The sequence below is a fragment of the Hibiscus syriacus genome, unplaced genomic scaffold (genome assembly GCF_006381635.1).
Source record: "Hibiscus syriacus cultivar Baekdansim isolate YM2019G1 unplaced genomic scaffold, ASM638163v2 tig00110560_pilon, whole genome shotgun sequence".
NCBI lineage: Eukaryota > Viridiplantae > Streptophyta > Magnoliopsida > Malvales > Malvaceae > Hibiscus > Hibiscus syriacus.
Window position 1 is genome coordinate 567,812 of NW_024062781.1, and position 17,823 is coordinate 585,634.

Genomic DNA, 17,823 nt, shown 5'->3' on the forward strand with positions numbered 1-17,823 from the left:
GATATTGATGATTCTAATTCAAACTTGTCTTTAGATGAGAAGTGTGTGAAAGAGTCAATAAATTGATTCTTGATCAAAGTAAGGAGATGAAAAGAGAGGAGGAGGAGGAGAAGAATATAAATTTTCAGTGGTGAATTATCACTTCATATCATAAAAACGTGTATTTCATATTGGCCAAATAATACACCATTTAACCAACTTTTGCGACGGTCATTTAATCATCTTTAGAAACTTATCAGTGATATATAAACTCAAATCAAAAACTTTCTCTAGTGCATTATCACTTCATATCAGAAAAATGTGCATTCCACATAGGTCAAATAATGCACAATTTCACCAACTTTTGTAGTGACCATTTAATCATCTTCAACAACTATTAATATGCGTGAGTTGAAAGCCATTTTACTCATTTGAAGGGAAAAAAAACTAAAACACATCTTTAACCATCAAAGCTTGAGTTTTTTTCAAACATGGCAACTATTTGTGTAATTTTTTTATGATTACAAAACTTTAACCATGTGTTTCGAAACCAATATTCAACTAGACGAGTTGAAGTTCAACATAGAAATAAGGGTTAAACTCGAAAGCAGTAGAAGAGTATCTTCGTTACACTATAAATTGTCACTATCATGCACGAGGTTTCATCTAAGCAGTGAAATCGACCTTGCTAGCATGATTAAGACATATTTTTATCATTCTTTGTCTAATGTTGATTTGTTTGTAGAGTTAGCTGATCTCGACCTTGCTCGTACAATTGAGGATGTTGCTTCCAACTCGAATATCTCACCAACTCACACAAATGTCAAAGAAACAAACATAGATGATGGAAACCCAGAAGCATGGTCTACTAATTACAAAGATTAAAACATCTTAATGAATATTGCTATGATTATGATTTTATTTACTGTTTAGGGTGTTTGTGAGGTTAGTCCTATTTACGTACTTAAGGTGATGTATTAAGTTTGTTGTTTTTTTCTTCTTCTTACTGTGCATTTCTCATGGTTCGTTGTTATTCTCTCCATAATGTCATGCTTAATGGTTAATGTAATGTTCATAGTTCGTTGTTGTTTTGAACAAAATCTATTGCAATCTGATTAATTTTTCAGTCATATATTAATATGATCGTTCCGACTCCTGACACTAAGGAAATAAAAACAACAACTAAATATAACCACTTACATCACATCACCTAAGCATTACGACTTTACTTTTTAAATAGACCATAAAAAAACATCAGCCACGCCAAATAAATATATTAAGCAACTCGTCACCTCAACTGATGAGTTCCAACGTATTTTTTTCCAATTTTCGATTCAACTAAAAAATAAAAAATAATATAAACAAACCTATCACTTCGATGTGACGAGTTCTCAAAAAAATATTAAAATATTTTACTACAAATATAATAATATTATATCAAGTTCCCCTGTATAAAATATAAATAAAAGTCTGACGGCTCTATTTCCCAAAAAAATCCTGGGCGACGGTAATGGGCCAAAAAACAGTGGAATTGGCCAATCAAATACATGAAAACAATGCTAAAATAATGTTAAGCCCAAACAAAGTGAGACGTGCATGTGAAAGGCAAAAGTAAAAAGTAAACATGGATCCTCATCTAATCCCAAAATATCAAATGGGCTCTCTTTTCGGCCTAACACTTCAAGATCAGAACTCAAATTTTGAGTCGAGTTTAACTGAGTTTGAATTGGGCTCGTGCAAGCTGTTAATAAGCTTTTTTTAAAACTCGCTTCATAAGACTCAGGGATTCATCTAAACAATTTTTTTTATTAATATGTGGTAAGTGAAAAATAATATCCGTTTAAACATCAACCATTTGAGTTTGAACACTCACACGTCTATTATCGCTAGTGCTCGAATCCCGAACATCAATAAATAACAACAATTCATTTACTAACGAAGTCTCTTGTTTGGTGTATTCATCTAAACAATTGATTTGTTAAAACTCAAATATAATAATTAAACTATTTTTTAATCGACATGAAACTTTTAGGTTGCGTTTGGTTCACGGAATGTAAGATTACCAGTGGGAATAAAAGATTACCAGAGAATAGGATTACTGGGAATGTTGTATTTTGTGTTTGGTTGGTTTAGCAGGAATGTAAGATTACCGTGTTTGGTCAAAGGAATAAAAGATTATTGGAATGTATATTTGACCAAATTGTCCTTATTATATATTTGTATAATATTACAAATTGTAAAATATTTATATATTTTCTTTAAAAAATTAAATTCATAATATTTATATAATTTTTTTACAAAATTAAAAATATAAAAAATGTTTAATGAAAGGGTAAAAAATATTTAACCCCTAAATTTCATATAAAATTTTAATTATACTTTTTTTGTAAATCTAAAATAATTTAAGGATAAATTTGTAATTTAACCTTCGTAGAATTTTTATTATTCAATGACAGAAGAATGATATTTTTGAAAAAAATAAAAATTTAAGGGCATTTTAGTCCAAAACGCCGGTAATGTTACAATACCTAAGGGAAGGGAGGTAATGACATTCCCGGTAATATACCCCAAAAAATCTACTATTGGTAATAAAACATTACCGGGAATGAGATTCCCGACCAACCAAACATGATGGGAATCCCATATTCCTTGAACCAAACACCCCCTAAGCTGATATGCATGCAATGATGCAACGTTGCACCCACCTAAGAAAGAATGTTTGTTTAATCTCAAGTTGTCGGTACAACGCATACAACATTTGGAACCAATGTGTACTTTCTTAAAAGTGCATATCCCCAAATTAACGTTGTTGCTAAATTAATGGATCAAAACATTATCGGTTGGTCTGAATGGTTAAATTCATTTCTTCGTCGAAAAAGAAGGAGAAATGGTAATGTTAGAACTGTTTTAAACATGTGAGGAATCAATAGCAACGTCAACCCAACGTCATTACCACTAAATCAAATAGCCAAAACTCCCCATTATCTTAATTTTGTGTGGTGATCCTTATCTTCAAACCGCCTGCCTCGCCATTTTTATTAAGGCAAAACAAACACCACTCATCAGCTTACCTCACCCACATAAATTCCTTCAAGCAATTAGTCGATGCTCATTTCTTTGAAAACCTGATGCTTTAAAAAATTATAAATTTTATTATTTAATTTACTTTTCACTCTTATTTTAATTATTGAAATTTAGAAATTTTGAAATCATATATAGTATCGATAAAAAAATAATAAAAAAAGGTGATTTTAAAGAGCGAAAATAAGCAACAATCGGAACAACCATGGCACAAAATTCAAATTATTGACGTGATGAGGAAATGGAATTTTGATCAAATTATTGAGGTGATAAGGAAATGGGATTTTGATCAAATTATTGGCTAACTTTATGTTAATTAAGTTAGTTGAGAAGGCTAACTTAAGCAAAAAGTATTGGCTCTTTTTTCTGACTAAATGTAAGAGGTGGGCCCATATTGGACCACTTTATTTATATATATATATAAATAAAAAGAACATGTAAGAGAACATGAAAGCCATTGGCTCTTTTGTTTTGATTTAAAATTGAAAAATATAAATAAGGGTAAACTACACGAGTGACCACCGAACTATGATCATCAACCATTTTGACCACCAATGTTTAAAAGCGATCAAACAGACCAACAACTATTTAAAGCGATCGAACAAACTGCTGGCCTTTAATTTTTAACAGAGCTGATGACATGGGCGTTAATAAAATTAGCATAATCATATATTTGGTCTTTGATATTTACACATTGTATCAATTTAGTCACTATTTTAATTCAATTAATTAAATTTAGTCATTCAACCCGAATATGTCACATGTCACTATATAATTGGAGGGTAAATTTAATTAATTTTAATATGTTAATTAAATAAATTTTCTTACCAATTTAATGGTGACACGTGTTACCACCCGTGTAAAGGGAAAACATATTGGAAAAGAAATGTATTTGGGTGGATTCAAACCAAGAACCTTGGGAGTCCCTAGGAAGTCTTTTACCACTTAGCCGAAGCCATTTATTTGGTACACAATCTTTTATATTGTGTTTGATATTATTATTTTTTGGATAAATCAAATTTTATTATCCAGAAGAGCAGAGTTCTGCTACAAAAACAATCAACCAATCAGAACAAAACTAACAACAACGTATTATAAAAGACAATGATTGGTTTAAGTAATACCCCAATTAATACAAAGGTTAGAGTTTATTCTATCAGCTCTATTAATATTTTTACCCTTAAGTTGAATTCGCACAACTTCAGTAATAACCTTGAGCAATTCATCAGGTGATCTATGACGACCTTGGAAGATTCTACAATTTCTTTCCTCTCACAATGTGTAGATATAGGCAGTCCAAGCAATCTTCAGGATTGTGGTGAGCAATGATTTCCCTTTCCATGATGAAGAAGCAAGAGTAACCATTTCTTCTCATGAAGATGAAACATTCTTCAAGCCATTAAGCGAAAGGACAGAGTTCCAAAGGCGAACAACAAGAGCGCATTGACAGAAAGATGATTTCTTGTCTCCTGATCGTTACTGCAGTTAACACAGGTTCCTTTAGTGAAAATTCCCATTTTGAGAAGCCGATCTCTTGTTGGTAATCTGTTTAACAAAGACATCCAAGCAATCAAACTGAATTTAGGAATGTGCATGGAAAATCAGATCAGATTCTTCCAGGGAACTTTCTCCCTTTTGATTCGAATAGATTCCCAAATGTCATTAAGCCTAAGATAACCATAAGAAGATAAGATTGTGAGAGCAATGGAGCGCAATTTTAAAATTATAGTAACAGTCCAACTCACATTATTTCACACAAACATATATATATATATATAATTATTAAAATTCTAATAAATTTTTATTTTACATGAGTTTAATATTTTTATTTTTAAATTAAATTATTTTTATTTTGTGATTTGGATTCTCTAAATAATTTTAATATAATTTATATATTATTATTTAAAAGTAATTGTAAAAAATAATTTAAATAAAAATATTAAACTTATTTTTATTTTTTGATTTAGATTCTCTATATAATTTTAATAAAATTTATTTTTAATATAATTCATATATTATTATTTAAAAATAATTGTAAAAACTATTAAACTCGTTTTTATTTTTAAATCTTACAGTGACTATAATTTGATATATATGTGAAATATAATTTATTTATTATATTTTTTTAATAATTATATTTATGTTTATATGAAATAATTTCAAATACAATATAAAAAAGATTGTACACTTTAGAACCAAACACATGGATTTGGCTCAGTGCCAAAAGCTTGCCTAGGGACTCTCAAGGTCCCCGGTCGAATCCACCCAAATGTACTTCCATTCCAATATATTTTCCCTTTGCACAAGTGGTGATACGTGTCATCATCGGATTGTTGAAAATATTATTTAATTAACATATTAAAATTAATTAAATTTACCCTCTAATTATATAGTGGCATGTGAAATCTTGGGATTTGAGGACTAAATTTAATTAATTGAATTGAAATAGTAACTAAATTGATACAATGTATAAATATCAAGAACCAAATATATAAGTATATCAATTTTATTAACGGTCACGTCATCAGCTATGTTAAAAATTAATGACCAGTGATATGTTTGATCGTTTTTAAATGTTGGTGGTCAAAATGATTGATAACCACAGTTCAGTGATCACCCGTGTAGTTTACCCTAAAAATAATATTTTTTTGAAAAAAAGTTAATCAGTAAGGTAATTGAGGGATCTAGGGAAGCATCTAAATCAGCATCTTTATATTACCATGAGATTTCTCTACGTCATGTGCCTTTTTTTTTATCGATGTGGTAATGTGGTTGTCTTTGATTGAAGCGTATTTTTTGAAATGGGGATGTGTCGTGTTCCACTGCCGTCTCCGATTATTGTTAGGGTAAATTACGTAATCAGTCATTGAACTATAAAATGTATTATATGCTGATCATTAAATAAAAAAGTTTATCAGTTAAATCATTAAATTTTAATTCTTGATGTCACTCTAATTAGTGTAATACTAATTTTAACCCTCCATATCTATATTTGATCTCCGAACGTCTTAATTGTCTCACAATTATAGAGTCAGTTGAGAGGTTAAATCATCTGATAGATCTAGGAAATATTTGATATCTTAAAGAGAATTGTCTTCAAATAGATTCTAATATTAACACAATTCGTCAGCCATACAAAAAAAGAGGTGAAATGGTTGTCCGCCATTTTTTTAAATTTGGAAAAATTAAAGATGTATGAAAATGCTCACATGGCTTGTGTAATCACATCTGGAACATGTTTGGGACAAGACAAGGGCCGCTGAGGGAGGATTAATATATAACTTAAGTCTTAACGTTAACCTTATTGCTCAATTAGGCTCTAATTATTGGGTCATCAAACATTGACTAACCTACCCCAAATTCTTTTGAACTGCGTTGCACTTCAATTATTAGTACGCATTTTAGGTACGTAATCAGTACACATTATAGTATTTACCGACTAATATATTTCATCACTTATAAAAATAATATCTAAATTAAAAATTTGAAAGAAAAATATATTTCTATAAAAGCTTTTGTTAATTTAGTAATCAAATAAATATTAAAAAAAGACAAGAGGTGTGATGGGAAAACCGATTGTGTCCCAATTTCAGTGCAAACATTTCATATTGCATCCTTTGCCTATCTGTCGAGTTTCTCCGACCATAAGTGTGAATAGGGAAGTATCTAGGCGGGGTAAGTAAATGTAGTTTCCCTAAAAATTTAAAATATTTATATTTTTTATTGAAAATTTATTTTCACCCTCCTATAAATTTATAAATTTAAATTCATTCTTAAAATTTTATAAATCAAATTCATCCCTAACATAAAATTTTATGTTGTCCATGATTATAAAAAGAATGCGGATCATTGAATAACGGAGAGGAAGGTAATTTAGTCAAAGTTAAGATGGACGTACGTCATTTGGCATGTTGTTTTATGATATTTAAAAGTAATTCTTGAGATAAATTCATATATATATTAAACTTCTTACTGTAAGAAAATTACCGGTAAATAGCATAAAAGAAAGAAACACTATTCAAGACGTAACGTAATCTACACAATTCCATTCCTTTTATACATGAGTATTATATATTGTGACGTTAAAAGCTTTGCTTGGTCCGCCCGTCGGCTAATTTTTTTTTATTCACTTTTACCTTAATTATTTATATGAAGTCATGAGACAGAACAGATGTGATCATGACCGGATCAACCTATATAGTACAATTTCTGATAAAACTTCAAAATTTAAAACAATTTCTACAATTTGTTTTAAACAATACATTATTAATTATTAATTGATTTTGATTATCAACCATAAATATTGAAAATTCAAATTCAAATTTTAAATATATTAAGAAGGATAATTACGAAAAATTTACACAAGAAAAGCTAGACTATCTACAAAATTACAAACTACAGGCACAAAAATAAACACTAATTTGATTGTACAATAATAAAAATCAAAATCTGTGTTAATTTTACTTTTCCTTGTTCTCCTGCCCTAATATTTTTCAGTAGGAGTAAGCTAATCGTTGAACAACACGATCCCTGAGAATTCCATTGTACAGAGCAAGTCTGTTAGCAGGGATTCCTAAATCTCTACCTCCACCAAATTTCTTGAGCTTTGGCGTTGAATTCAAAGCCGTCGTTGCTGAATTGTTGGTCCCGACACGATTCTTCAGCTGCTTCCTGAACTCCGCTCCATCACTCCTTGGATCCATCACATCCTCTGCAAACCGCACTTTCTTCTTATTCTTCTTCTTCCCTTCTTTAAAAACAAACCCAAGAAAGAAAAAAAGGAAACATTTTTAATCATGTAAAGAAACAGTATGTTCTCATGCAATCGTTTGTTATAGATATGTACCAGAAGATATGCAGGAACGGAGGACTTGTTGAGAAGGGTGTGAGATTTGATCTAAAGATTTCTGTAGGCGAAAAGCAAGGAGAATTACAGTGCCGGAGACTGCCATAGCTGTTGCTAATACCATTCCTTGTGAGCTCAACATCGACGCCATATTTTAACCAACAATCTCAAAATGGGTGGAAAAGAGTTGATGGGAGAAGAGAGTTGGTGTTTACTGAGTATAAATACAAAGATGGTCTATAACATAAACTAAGTCTGAATGCTTGAATAAAATATTGGAATCAAATGGCCAATTATTTGTATCTCTAGAAAGGAAAAGAAGCTCTGATTGGTGGGTTGAAAGGAAAGCAAAGGGATGACTAGCGTTGTTTGCTTTTACAGACAAGGCTCTAGGATTGGGATCTCTTAACTGCTGCTCGTGCACTACACGGCAATGCCCGACTAGATAACCAAACCCCTCGACTAATTCTTTGTAGCGCGTCACCTGGACGCTTCACTTTTAGGTGTTTTTTTATTATATGTATTTCTTTAGTATATTACAAATTGGGATTTGGGAATTTATGTCTAAATGTTAGGGAATAAAGTCTGGATCTCTGGGTTGTTGGTAATAATTAAAAAAAAAATTATATATATTTCGTTTTTGAGTTGTCTGTAATGGCTAGATTCTTTGGATAAGATGTCAATTAAGGGCGCTTTCAATGCTTGTTTATCTGTAAGATCAGTTAGAGGTGGCGGATGCATGCATGAAAGATTAGGTGTTTGCATTTTCGTTTGCTTTCTCAAAATTCCATTTATAAAAGAAAAGTCGAATCGGTTTCTGTGTTGGGCAAAAATTCAAACATTTTTCAAGAGAGTCAGAATCTCAAGGAAAGAATGAGGCTAATTAAGGAAGTAACCAAAAACGGGGGGCAAAAACAAGAAGATGAAAAAAGAGACTTTGTATGAAACGGACAATGATCTGCAATGTACAATGACAGACAAACATGCTTTTGTCTGTAAAACTCTTTCAAACTCCACACACATGGGGCTCCCTTAATTTTCACTAGGAGAGTGAATTTCACGCCCTTACGAGAGTCAAGGGAGCGTATTGAGAGTTTCATCTGCTAAATAATCTATTGGTTAATTTACCTTTGAAGATTCCTTTGCATCGTGTCATGCATGATGTGTCAGAGTCCGCCATGCCAAAGGCTTCTGTTTGGGGCTTCATAAGGGTATTTATATTAAAACCTCAAGTGTGCGTTTGGTTCACGGAATGTAAGATTATTAGTGGGAATGTAAGATTACCAGTGGGAATATAAGATTATCAGAGAATAGGATTACTGTGAATGTTGTATTTTGTGTTTGGTTTGTTTAGCAGGAATGTAAGATTACCGTGTTTGATTAAAGGAATAAAAGATTATTAGAATATATATTTGACCAAATTGTTCTTATTATATATTTGTATAATATTACAAATTGAAAATATTTATATTTTCTTTAAAAAAATTAAATTCATAATATTTATATAAATATTTTTTCAAAATTAAAAATATAAAAAATGTTTAATGAAAGGGTAAATATTTTAATCTATAAACTTCATATAAAATTTTAATTATAGATTTTTTTTTAAATCTAAAATAATTTAAGGATAAATTTGTAATTTAACATTCGTAGAATTTTTATTATTCAATGACAGAAGAATGATATTTTTGAAAAAAAAAATTTAAGGGCATTTTAGTCCAAAACGCCGGTAATGTTACAATACCTAAGGGAATGGAGGTAATGACATTCCCGTAATATACCTAAAAAAATCTACTATTGGTAATAAAACATTACCGGGAATGAGATTCCCGGCCAACCAAACATAGGAATGTGGGATTCCCATCCCATGGGAATCCCACAACCCTTGAACCAAACACCCCCCAAATACATAATTATGTAAAGGAATAAGACCCTCTATGAATTATATAAAAGAATAACCCTCGAATCTTCCGCATATGACGACTTCGTGACCTGTAAACACCGTGTTAAATATTTGTACATTCTAACACACAAGATACGTCGATGTGAACATACTTTTCAAGTAAGCCAATAAAAGAATTGAATAAAATGACATCGAGTATTGCAAAGCACGATATTTATGAGAGGCCTCACGGCCTGCAACGCGCAAGGATCTTTCAAATTAAATTAATAATAAATAAATAAATATAATAATAATAATAATAATAATAATATAAATATAAATATAATAAATAATTAAAATAAATAATAAATAAATATATAATTAAAATAGACATTTTATAAATAATAATTATAATATATTTTGTAAATTTTGAAATAATGAAAATTATATGTATATATTAAATATAATAATAATTAATAATATTATAATTATAAAATATTTTGAAATTTATAAGATAAAAGTTTGTATTAATTTTTGAAAACATCTATCTTGCGCCTTGCAAACCGCGAGGTACTGTCAACGGAAAAAAATTCGTGTATTTTCAATGTAAATCGCGTCGTGTAGGACATGAGATACTTAAATCCACGATTCATCGGATGCAAAAATGCTATAAATATGACCCTTCATTCCTAATCATCATCACACCCATCGCTTTCTTATCATCTAATTTGTCATAATCTTTTTTCAATATATTCAAAGATTTCATATTATGGTAGTAGATTTATTAAGACATGATCGAAGTCACGTATTCGATTATTGGAGGCGAAATGATGAGGTCAATTAATTAATATTATTTTGTATTTTTAGTATTTATTGTTTGTTTGTTTAAATTATTTGTTTTGGTATTTAAATAATTTTTTAATATTTATTTTTGTAGGGATATGAATGTGAATTATAGTGTCATATAAATCGTGTCACAATACCAATGCGAATATTATTGACTATTTACATTTAGCGAGTTTCAGCTATATCAGTAGTATAACTGGTGACGATGTGAAGTTGCATCCTCCACTTATACATGCGTTGATGGAAAGATATAGACCAGAGACGCACGCGTTTCATTTACCGTGTGGGAAGGCAACTATTACCCTACAAGATATTGCATTTTAACTGGGATTGCCTATTGATGGAGTAGCTATTACTGGTGTTGTCGGCGCCCCTATAAATGTATGTGAGGCATTGCTCGGAATTGTTTCGCCTGATAATACACGAGATGGTGGAAAAATAAAATTAAATTTTTGGATGATAATTTTACACACCTAACCCACGATATGGAGCATGTAGTGAATGAAGTAAATATAAATGTTTTTATTTATGAATATTTATTAATATTGTAATTTATTTATTTATTATTTTAGAAATTAAGTAATTATATTATTTTATTAAATTTTGCAGTGATTTGCTCGTGCGCGTATACTACGAGTTATGGGGGGATTTTAATGCTAGACAAATCCCAAAATAAAGTGCATATAATGTGGTTTAATCATTTGCAAAATTTGAGTGATTAAGGAACGAGAGCTTTGTAAATCTGTAATTCCGATGAAAAATGTCAAAGCGACATATTATCGATTGACAACCTTTTTTGCAACCTTGAGATGACAAGCAGTTGACTGGATGATAGGTGGCCATCAAATCCACCAGATCTCTTCATAAAATTACAAACATTCTAACAACATTCCAACGCGATGAGTGCCATAGGCTTCTCTCGCGAAATGTCATTATTCCTTGTATCAGAATTTGAGAGCCATTGGAAGGCATACAACACAACACATACGTGGTTAATTTAAGATAAAAATATGCAAGTGCGGATTCTTCCAAACTTTCAAATACCAGTGCGCGCACACCATTTATACTGTTTATTTTGTTCGAATACCCTACATGAGATTCGTCGATCGGGTTTACTTACTTGAAACTATATTCAAGGTTTATGAATACGAGTTCCCTCTCATTGGAAATAAATGAGATATAGATAAAGCTGATGATGAACCTACAATACGACCAGGTTAAGGTACTGCGACGAAAAAATCCGGTCGTCTATGGTCAACCCAATTTTTTGTGATGAGGATTTGGTCGAACATCAATAAAAAATCGAAGAATCGAAATTATGCTTTATATTGTAGGAATCCCGGACATACGAAAAATAAATGTCCCAATCGCTCATGCCCACATATCAATTAAATGGGCTTTTTGTATTATTTCTTTTTTTAATTAACAACAAATGTTACTTAGTTTTTAATATCTTTCGATTTCTTTATGCACCAAATCATGCATTCCAACATTTTCCAACATGATTTTTACTCCTATTAAAATATATAGTATGTGGCCAAATTATTCTCAACATAAATATAAGTTGTAATACTATACCTCTAAGCATATAAATTATGAAATCACTCTTATTTACAAGCCATAAATAACACTCCAATATGTCTATCAAACCAATTTTTTGTTCTTCCTTCACAAAATCATTATTTCTAACCATTTTCAAAGTCATTTGTTTTTCGCTTAAAATGTCTCATATGATGATATTACAGTCACCTTAAAGATAAATTGCAACACTACACGTTTGTAATTAAAATTAAAAAAATTCAAAATATATTAGAATTATAATATTATTAATTATTTCATATTTAATATATTATACATGTAATTTTTCATTGTTTCAAAATTTACAAAATATATTATAATTATTATTTAAAAATATTAATTTTAATTACTATATTATTTATTATTATATTTTAATTAGTTATTATATTAATAATTAATATTATTATATCTATTTATTATATTTATTTGTTATTAATTTCAATTTGAAATATCCTCGTGGCTTGCATCTCATAAATCTTGCGATATTTTGGTTATCATGCTATCTCGTGCTTCGTCATGCGCGAGGTCATTTTATCCAATTTTTTTATTGGTTTACCTGGAAAGTTTACCTACATCAGACGTATCTCGCGTGTTGGAAGGTACAAAGATTTAACACGTTATTTGATGTCATCTTATGTGAATGATTTGAGGTTGTTATTCTAAATAATTCTTAGAAGATCCTATTTATTTAAATAATTATTTATTTAATGTTTTTAATATAAAATTGCCACATGCTTGTACTTCAACCATTAATGTCCTCTGGTAGTGATCAAACTCATTAATCATGAGATTTCACATATTAAGAGGGAAACAGGAAACTGGTAAACGACATTAATTTTCAGAAGTGGGTGCCATTTAATTTTGATTTATGCAATATATTTTGTTGTATTGGCGACACTAACAGAATTCGGATTGGAGAAATCCTTTTCCAGGTTCCTATTCGGCTTGGACAAAGTCTTTGATTTACATCAAATCAAATCATTGACTCATTCCACACTCATAAAATCAACAGGTAAAAAACTTAATCCTGTTAAATCCCAGAAATTAAAGCCTGTAATAGTTGCAAGGCAAGCTTTCTTTCAATCATATATCCTGGAACTTAATCTGCAGCCACAAGTTAAAGGCTTGATATGGCAATGTGAAAGCACATTTCTATTTCTTTAAGTCCGTAATGAATGACTGTAGGAATATTGTCGGCGGGCATGTCCTAAAGCAAGAAAACATTAAAAGAATATTGTAGGCCGTCTTTTTCCAAAGTAATATAATACTTTAGGGTGAATGGATGAAAAGGTGAGCATATAGACCATCATGTGATGATGATTTACCAAAGAAAAGAAGTTTTGGTAGACAAAGGTTACTGATGGAAACCACTTGCTGTAGTTCTCTGCAAATTGCTAGAGATATATTATCTATCTACCTTCCAACTAACGTCATACACAAACAAGTCTATGGAGTAACTTTGGGTTTTTAGAAGTAGTCCTCAAGCAACAATAATGATTGAGACAACGAAGCTTCGTGGAAGAAGAAACTAGGGTTTCCAGTTTTCATGGGAAACGCATATTGGTCTTGGAAGAATCTGAAAGGGTAGGTTATAGTTTATATAACTTGAGAAGTCAACAAATCAGGAGTCATGGGTGGCAGATATGATTTAGGCATTTAGTTATTTAAAATAAAACAAAATTATTATTATTTAGTATGCTAGAAGATCATCCAAGAGCATATTTTATATTTTCAACAATTATTTAGGGGAAGAATTTTAGATAAGTTTAAATGTTTACCTAGGGAAGGGTAGATTTGAACGAGAGATAAGCTACTAAAAATCATTTAAAAAATTCTTTTAAAATTTTAAAATCTCTTATTATTGATGGATGAAGAATTTCAAATCTTCGCATTGTCATTAATTTTTTTCTCTTGCGCTTCAGTTTCAAGGTTTAGCCTTAATTAGACCGATCGAGTCGCACACTAGTTTGGTGGATGAGTATTCCAGTGAGGATTTTCTTCATACACAATGACTCGATAGGTTATATAAGCTGCTTACCACTATAGATGGGCACGGTCAGACCCGACCCGAAAAATATACACCCTCCCCCCGACCCGTCCGACCCGAAATAATAAAATATTTTTTATTCAATAAAAATAGGGATTTGATTGGAAAAAAATAATTTATAGAGCGGTATTATTGTATTATTCTAAATATATAAGTAAAATTATTTTTTGGGTCAGGTCGAGCAGTATTTTACCCTAAACCTGAACTCGACCACTCGAACATCACCTTAAAAAACTCGACCTGAACCTGATTTAAAAAAAAATACCCGATCAGGTCGGGTTGAACCGTCGAGATTGGATCCATGCCCATCCCTACTTACCACTTGAACTAAGTTTGTCTATTAATTTTTTTATAGTTCATGTTTGATTTATAATTTATTATCGAAATTTATTAATGTTGTTTTAACTAATATCGTTCTCATATCTAAACTTAAATTATTATAATAAATACACTATGCTTACTATTACCCGAACCTTTATTCTATTATTATATATTAATATGCTAACAACGTAAGCTAAAATGGCAGTGGGCTTACCTAAAGCTTAGCAGCCTCATACAGAGTGAAGAATCAAGACTAAACCATAGACAGAATGGCTTTGCAAGTGCCGAGAGTGAATTTGGGCAGGCGGAGCCCAAATATCCCTTTGATGATGATCTGTATTTCAAGTCGTGTCCAGTCAACCCTAAATTAAAAAATAACAATACATTAGCATAGTGCACTTTGACACGACTTAGGGTGTGTTTAGTATTATCTTTTAAAATTTTATGCTCTGTTCTAGACTATGACATTTCACCATCTATCTGTAATGGTGGTCCAATATCATTAAGTATACCATTAAAATAAATGTTATATATATATATATTCATAATTTTTTAATTAAAATTTACACACATATCTATAGATGTAACTACTCGAATCATTTAAAAGAATTACATTTTTATCACTGTAATACCAATAATTTTTTTATTTAATTTATATCATAATGACCATTTTAAAAAATGTAATAGTAGTTTCAGTATGATGGATGCAAAAGGGTATGTCCCATCAATGTTTTTTTAATAGTTTGTGTGATTATAAGATAATATTTAATTAGAATCATTTTTATTTATTCATAATGCGAGCATCTTAAACAATGTTTGGACTTAAGATATCTATTAAAAATAACATTTATTTTTATCATTGAAACCATTCAATAGTTTATCGAGATTGTTTTCTTAACTGTATTGAATGGAAACCCTTAATGACGTTGTAGCATGCATGGCAAGCCCCAATCTTTATTTGGTAGGTTCTCAAGGCCTTTTTTTGGTTTAATTTTAAATCTAATTCTAATAGAGTGGAGAGGAAAAAGGACTTTAGAAAAAGAAAGAAATGGTAGTGCTTCCTAGTACATGCCTCTCAGTTGGTCTCGGTAGGGGTGAGCAACGAAATCGAGAAAACCGAAAAACCGACACGAACCGAGTAAAACGGTTCGGTTCGGTTCGGTTTGGCTTTAAACGGTTCGGTTTAAAGGTTTCATTTTTTTGATTCGGTTCGGTTCGGGTTTTCATATGGAACTCATTTGTTCCATATTGAACCGAATAGGCAATTTTTTAAAAAAAATTATAGTTTCAAGTGATTTTTTTCATTGAAAAACCGAAAAACCGAACCGAACTGAAAAACCCGAACCGTTAAAAAACCCGAACCGAACCGAAAAAACCGGTTTCGATTTTTTCGGTTTTTTAATTATTCGGTTTCGGTTTCGGTTTAAATATTGAAAAACCGTTTATTTCGATTCGGTTCGGTTTTTGGTAAAAAACCGAACCAAACCGAACCGAATACACCCCTAGGTCTCGGAAGTTCTTCCCATTCGTCACCTCCAAATGAGCTATCTCAACTTCTCCATGCCACGCTTACAAAATGCAGCAAGGCGCCATCTCCTTCCATCACTTGTCTAAGGCTTCACACCGATAATTCCCATATCGGCGTGCGGCAAAATCGGGCAGAAGCGGAGACAGAGACTATTGAACTGAGAGGAGATCAGATTGATGAAGAGAGAGAATTGCAATGCAAATGATAGAGGACCTGTTTCATAGGAACTGTTCGTCGTTTGGTGTGCCAGAAGGGGAGACTTATTTCTTTAGTGATAGACCATCGATCCTAATTATGGGCGAATATATATGACTGTATATATATCAATGATATATGATAGATCATAATTATAAGTTTACGAGCAAATGGTGTTTGTGAGACAGAAATTGAATCATATAATTACAATATTGGCTGCATCCTGGTAAACCAGAGGAAGACCAAGGTATCTGACATGAGGTCTACCAATTTTAAAACCTGTAATTGCAGAAAATGATCACCTTGCACTACCCCGGAAGCAAATACCTCACTTTTAGTTCAAAATTTTGGGTCAGACAATTAAAGATTAACTGAAGCAAATGTATGGTTTTCATATGATTGTTTCTTCAAAATTGTGGGTCGGATATTCCAGGGTGGAAGTGGGATAAGCATCGCCAATTTTCGACGAAGAGTGCTTACGCTCGGTGTTCTCCTCCTGTTGAACATGCAGTAGGGTCCATTTGGAGCTTGCTGGCGAGTTATAAGGGTTTACCTCGAGTTAAATCCTTGCTATGGCTCATTTGTAAGAATAAACTTCTTTCAAATGAGGAGCGGGCGCGACGGCACATGGCGAATCATTCGGCCTGCTCTATTTGTGGAGCTACTGTTGAATCTGTCTCTCATATCTTCAGGGATTGTGTGATTGCTCGAGCAGTTTGGGGTAATCTGATTAAGACGGGGTGCTTGATGAATTCGATCGGTTGGAATTGGTGCCGTGGATCGCGAAGAATATTCGCTCCTCTATTATTTTTCAATGTATCCGTTGATTGGGATTTGTTTTTTGGGTCATTCTTTGGTGCTTGTGGAAGAGGAGGAATAAATTGGTTTTTGACCAGGATTTCACACCTATGGACAATGTTTTGCAGGAGTGTTGGCGTATGTATTGGTCGACAGAACGGATGTACGATTCAAAGGCCCATACTGTGGTGAGTTCTTCTGCTCGTGTTGACAGGAATGAGACTGGGAACTGCCTCCTGATGGTGTCTACAAGTTGAACACGGATGGTGCTCGGAAACAGACTTGGTTTTGCTTCCTGTAGCGGAATTATCGGAGATTCAGCCGGTTCGTGGTTCGTGGGGTTGGCTAAAATTGTTGGGAGTTGTTCAATCCTGGACGCGGAACTCTGGGGTCTTTACGAAGGGCTGCGTCTAACTTGGGATACAGGTTTGCGGAGGATTTTAGTTGAATCGGACAGCAAAGATATAACTTTGCTTAGCAAGAGAGGAGCTTAAAGGGGTGTTTCGTCGTTAATCCCTCACGTCCATGAACTCCTGCAACGCGATTGGTCTGTTTTGCTTCGTCATGTTCCCCGGAAGTGTAACAAAGTAGCGGATACCTTGGCTCACTTGGCGTGGACTCTTCCACATGAGTACGTTATCTTCCACGATCCTCCTGAAGAGTGCAACGCTACACTCCATGCTGATATTTCAATGTGGCCATCTAGTTCGTTTGTCTTCTCT

The 17,823-nt window shown here is 32.0% G+C and overlaps 1 protein-coding gene across 2 annotated transcripts; it reads right to left on the reverse strand.

Moving 5' to 3' along the window:
• Positions 1–7,518: 7,518 nt before the first annotated feature.
• On the reverse strand, positions 7,519–8,263 carry LOC120132305. 2 transcript variants are annotated; one of them, XM_039149092.1, is made up of 2 exons: positions 7,907–8,263; positions 7,519–7,807 (listed from the first exon to the last, which is right to left on the reverse strand). In XM_039149092.1, exons 1-2 carry the CDS (start codon positions 8,055–8,057, stop codon positions 7,554–7,556), a joined length of 405 nt encoding a protein of 134 aa, XP_039005023.1. In that variant the 5' UTR covers positions 8,058–8,263; the 3' UTR covers positions 7,519–7,553. The 2 variants fall into 2 exon arrangements, with proteins under 2 accessions (XP_039005023.1, XP_039005022.1); XM_039149091.1 differs by having other exon boundaries at positions 7,519–7,810; positions 7,907–8,261.
• Positions 8,264–17,823: the final 9,560 nt, after the last annotated feature.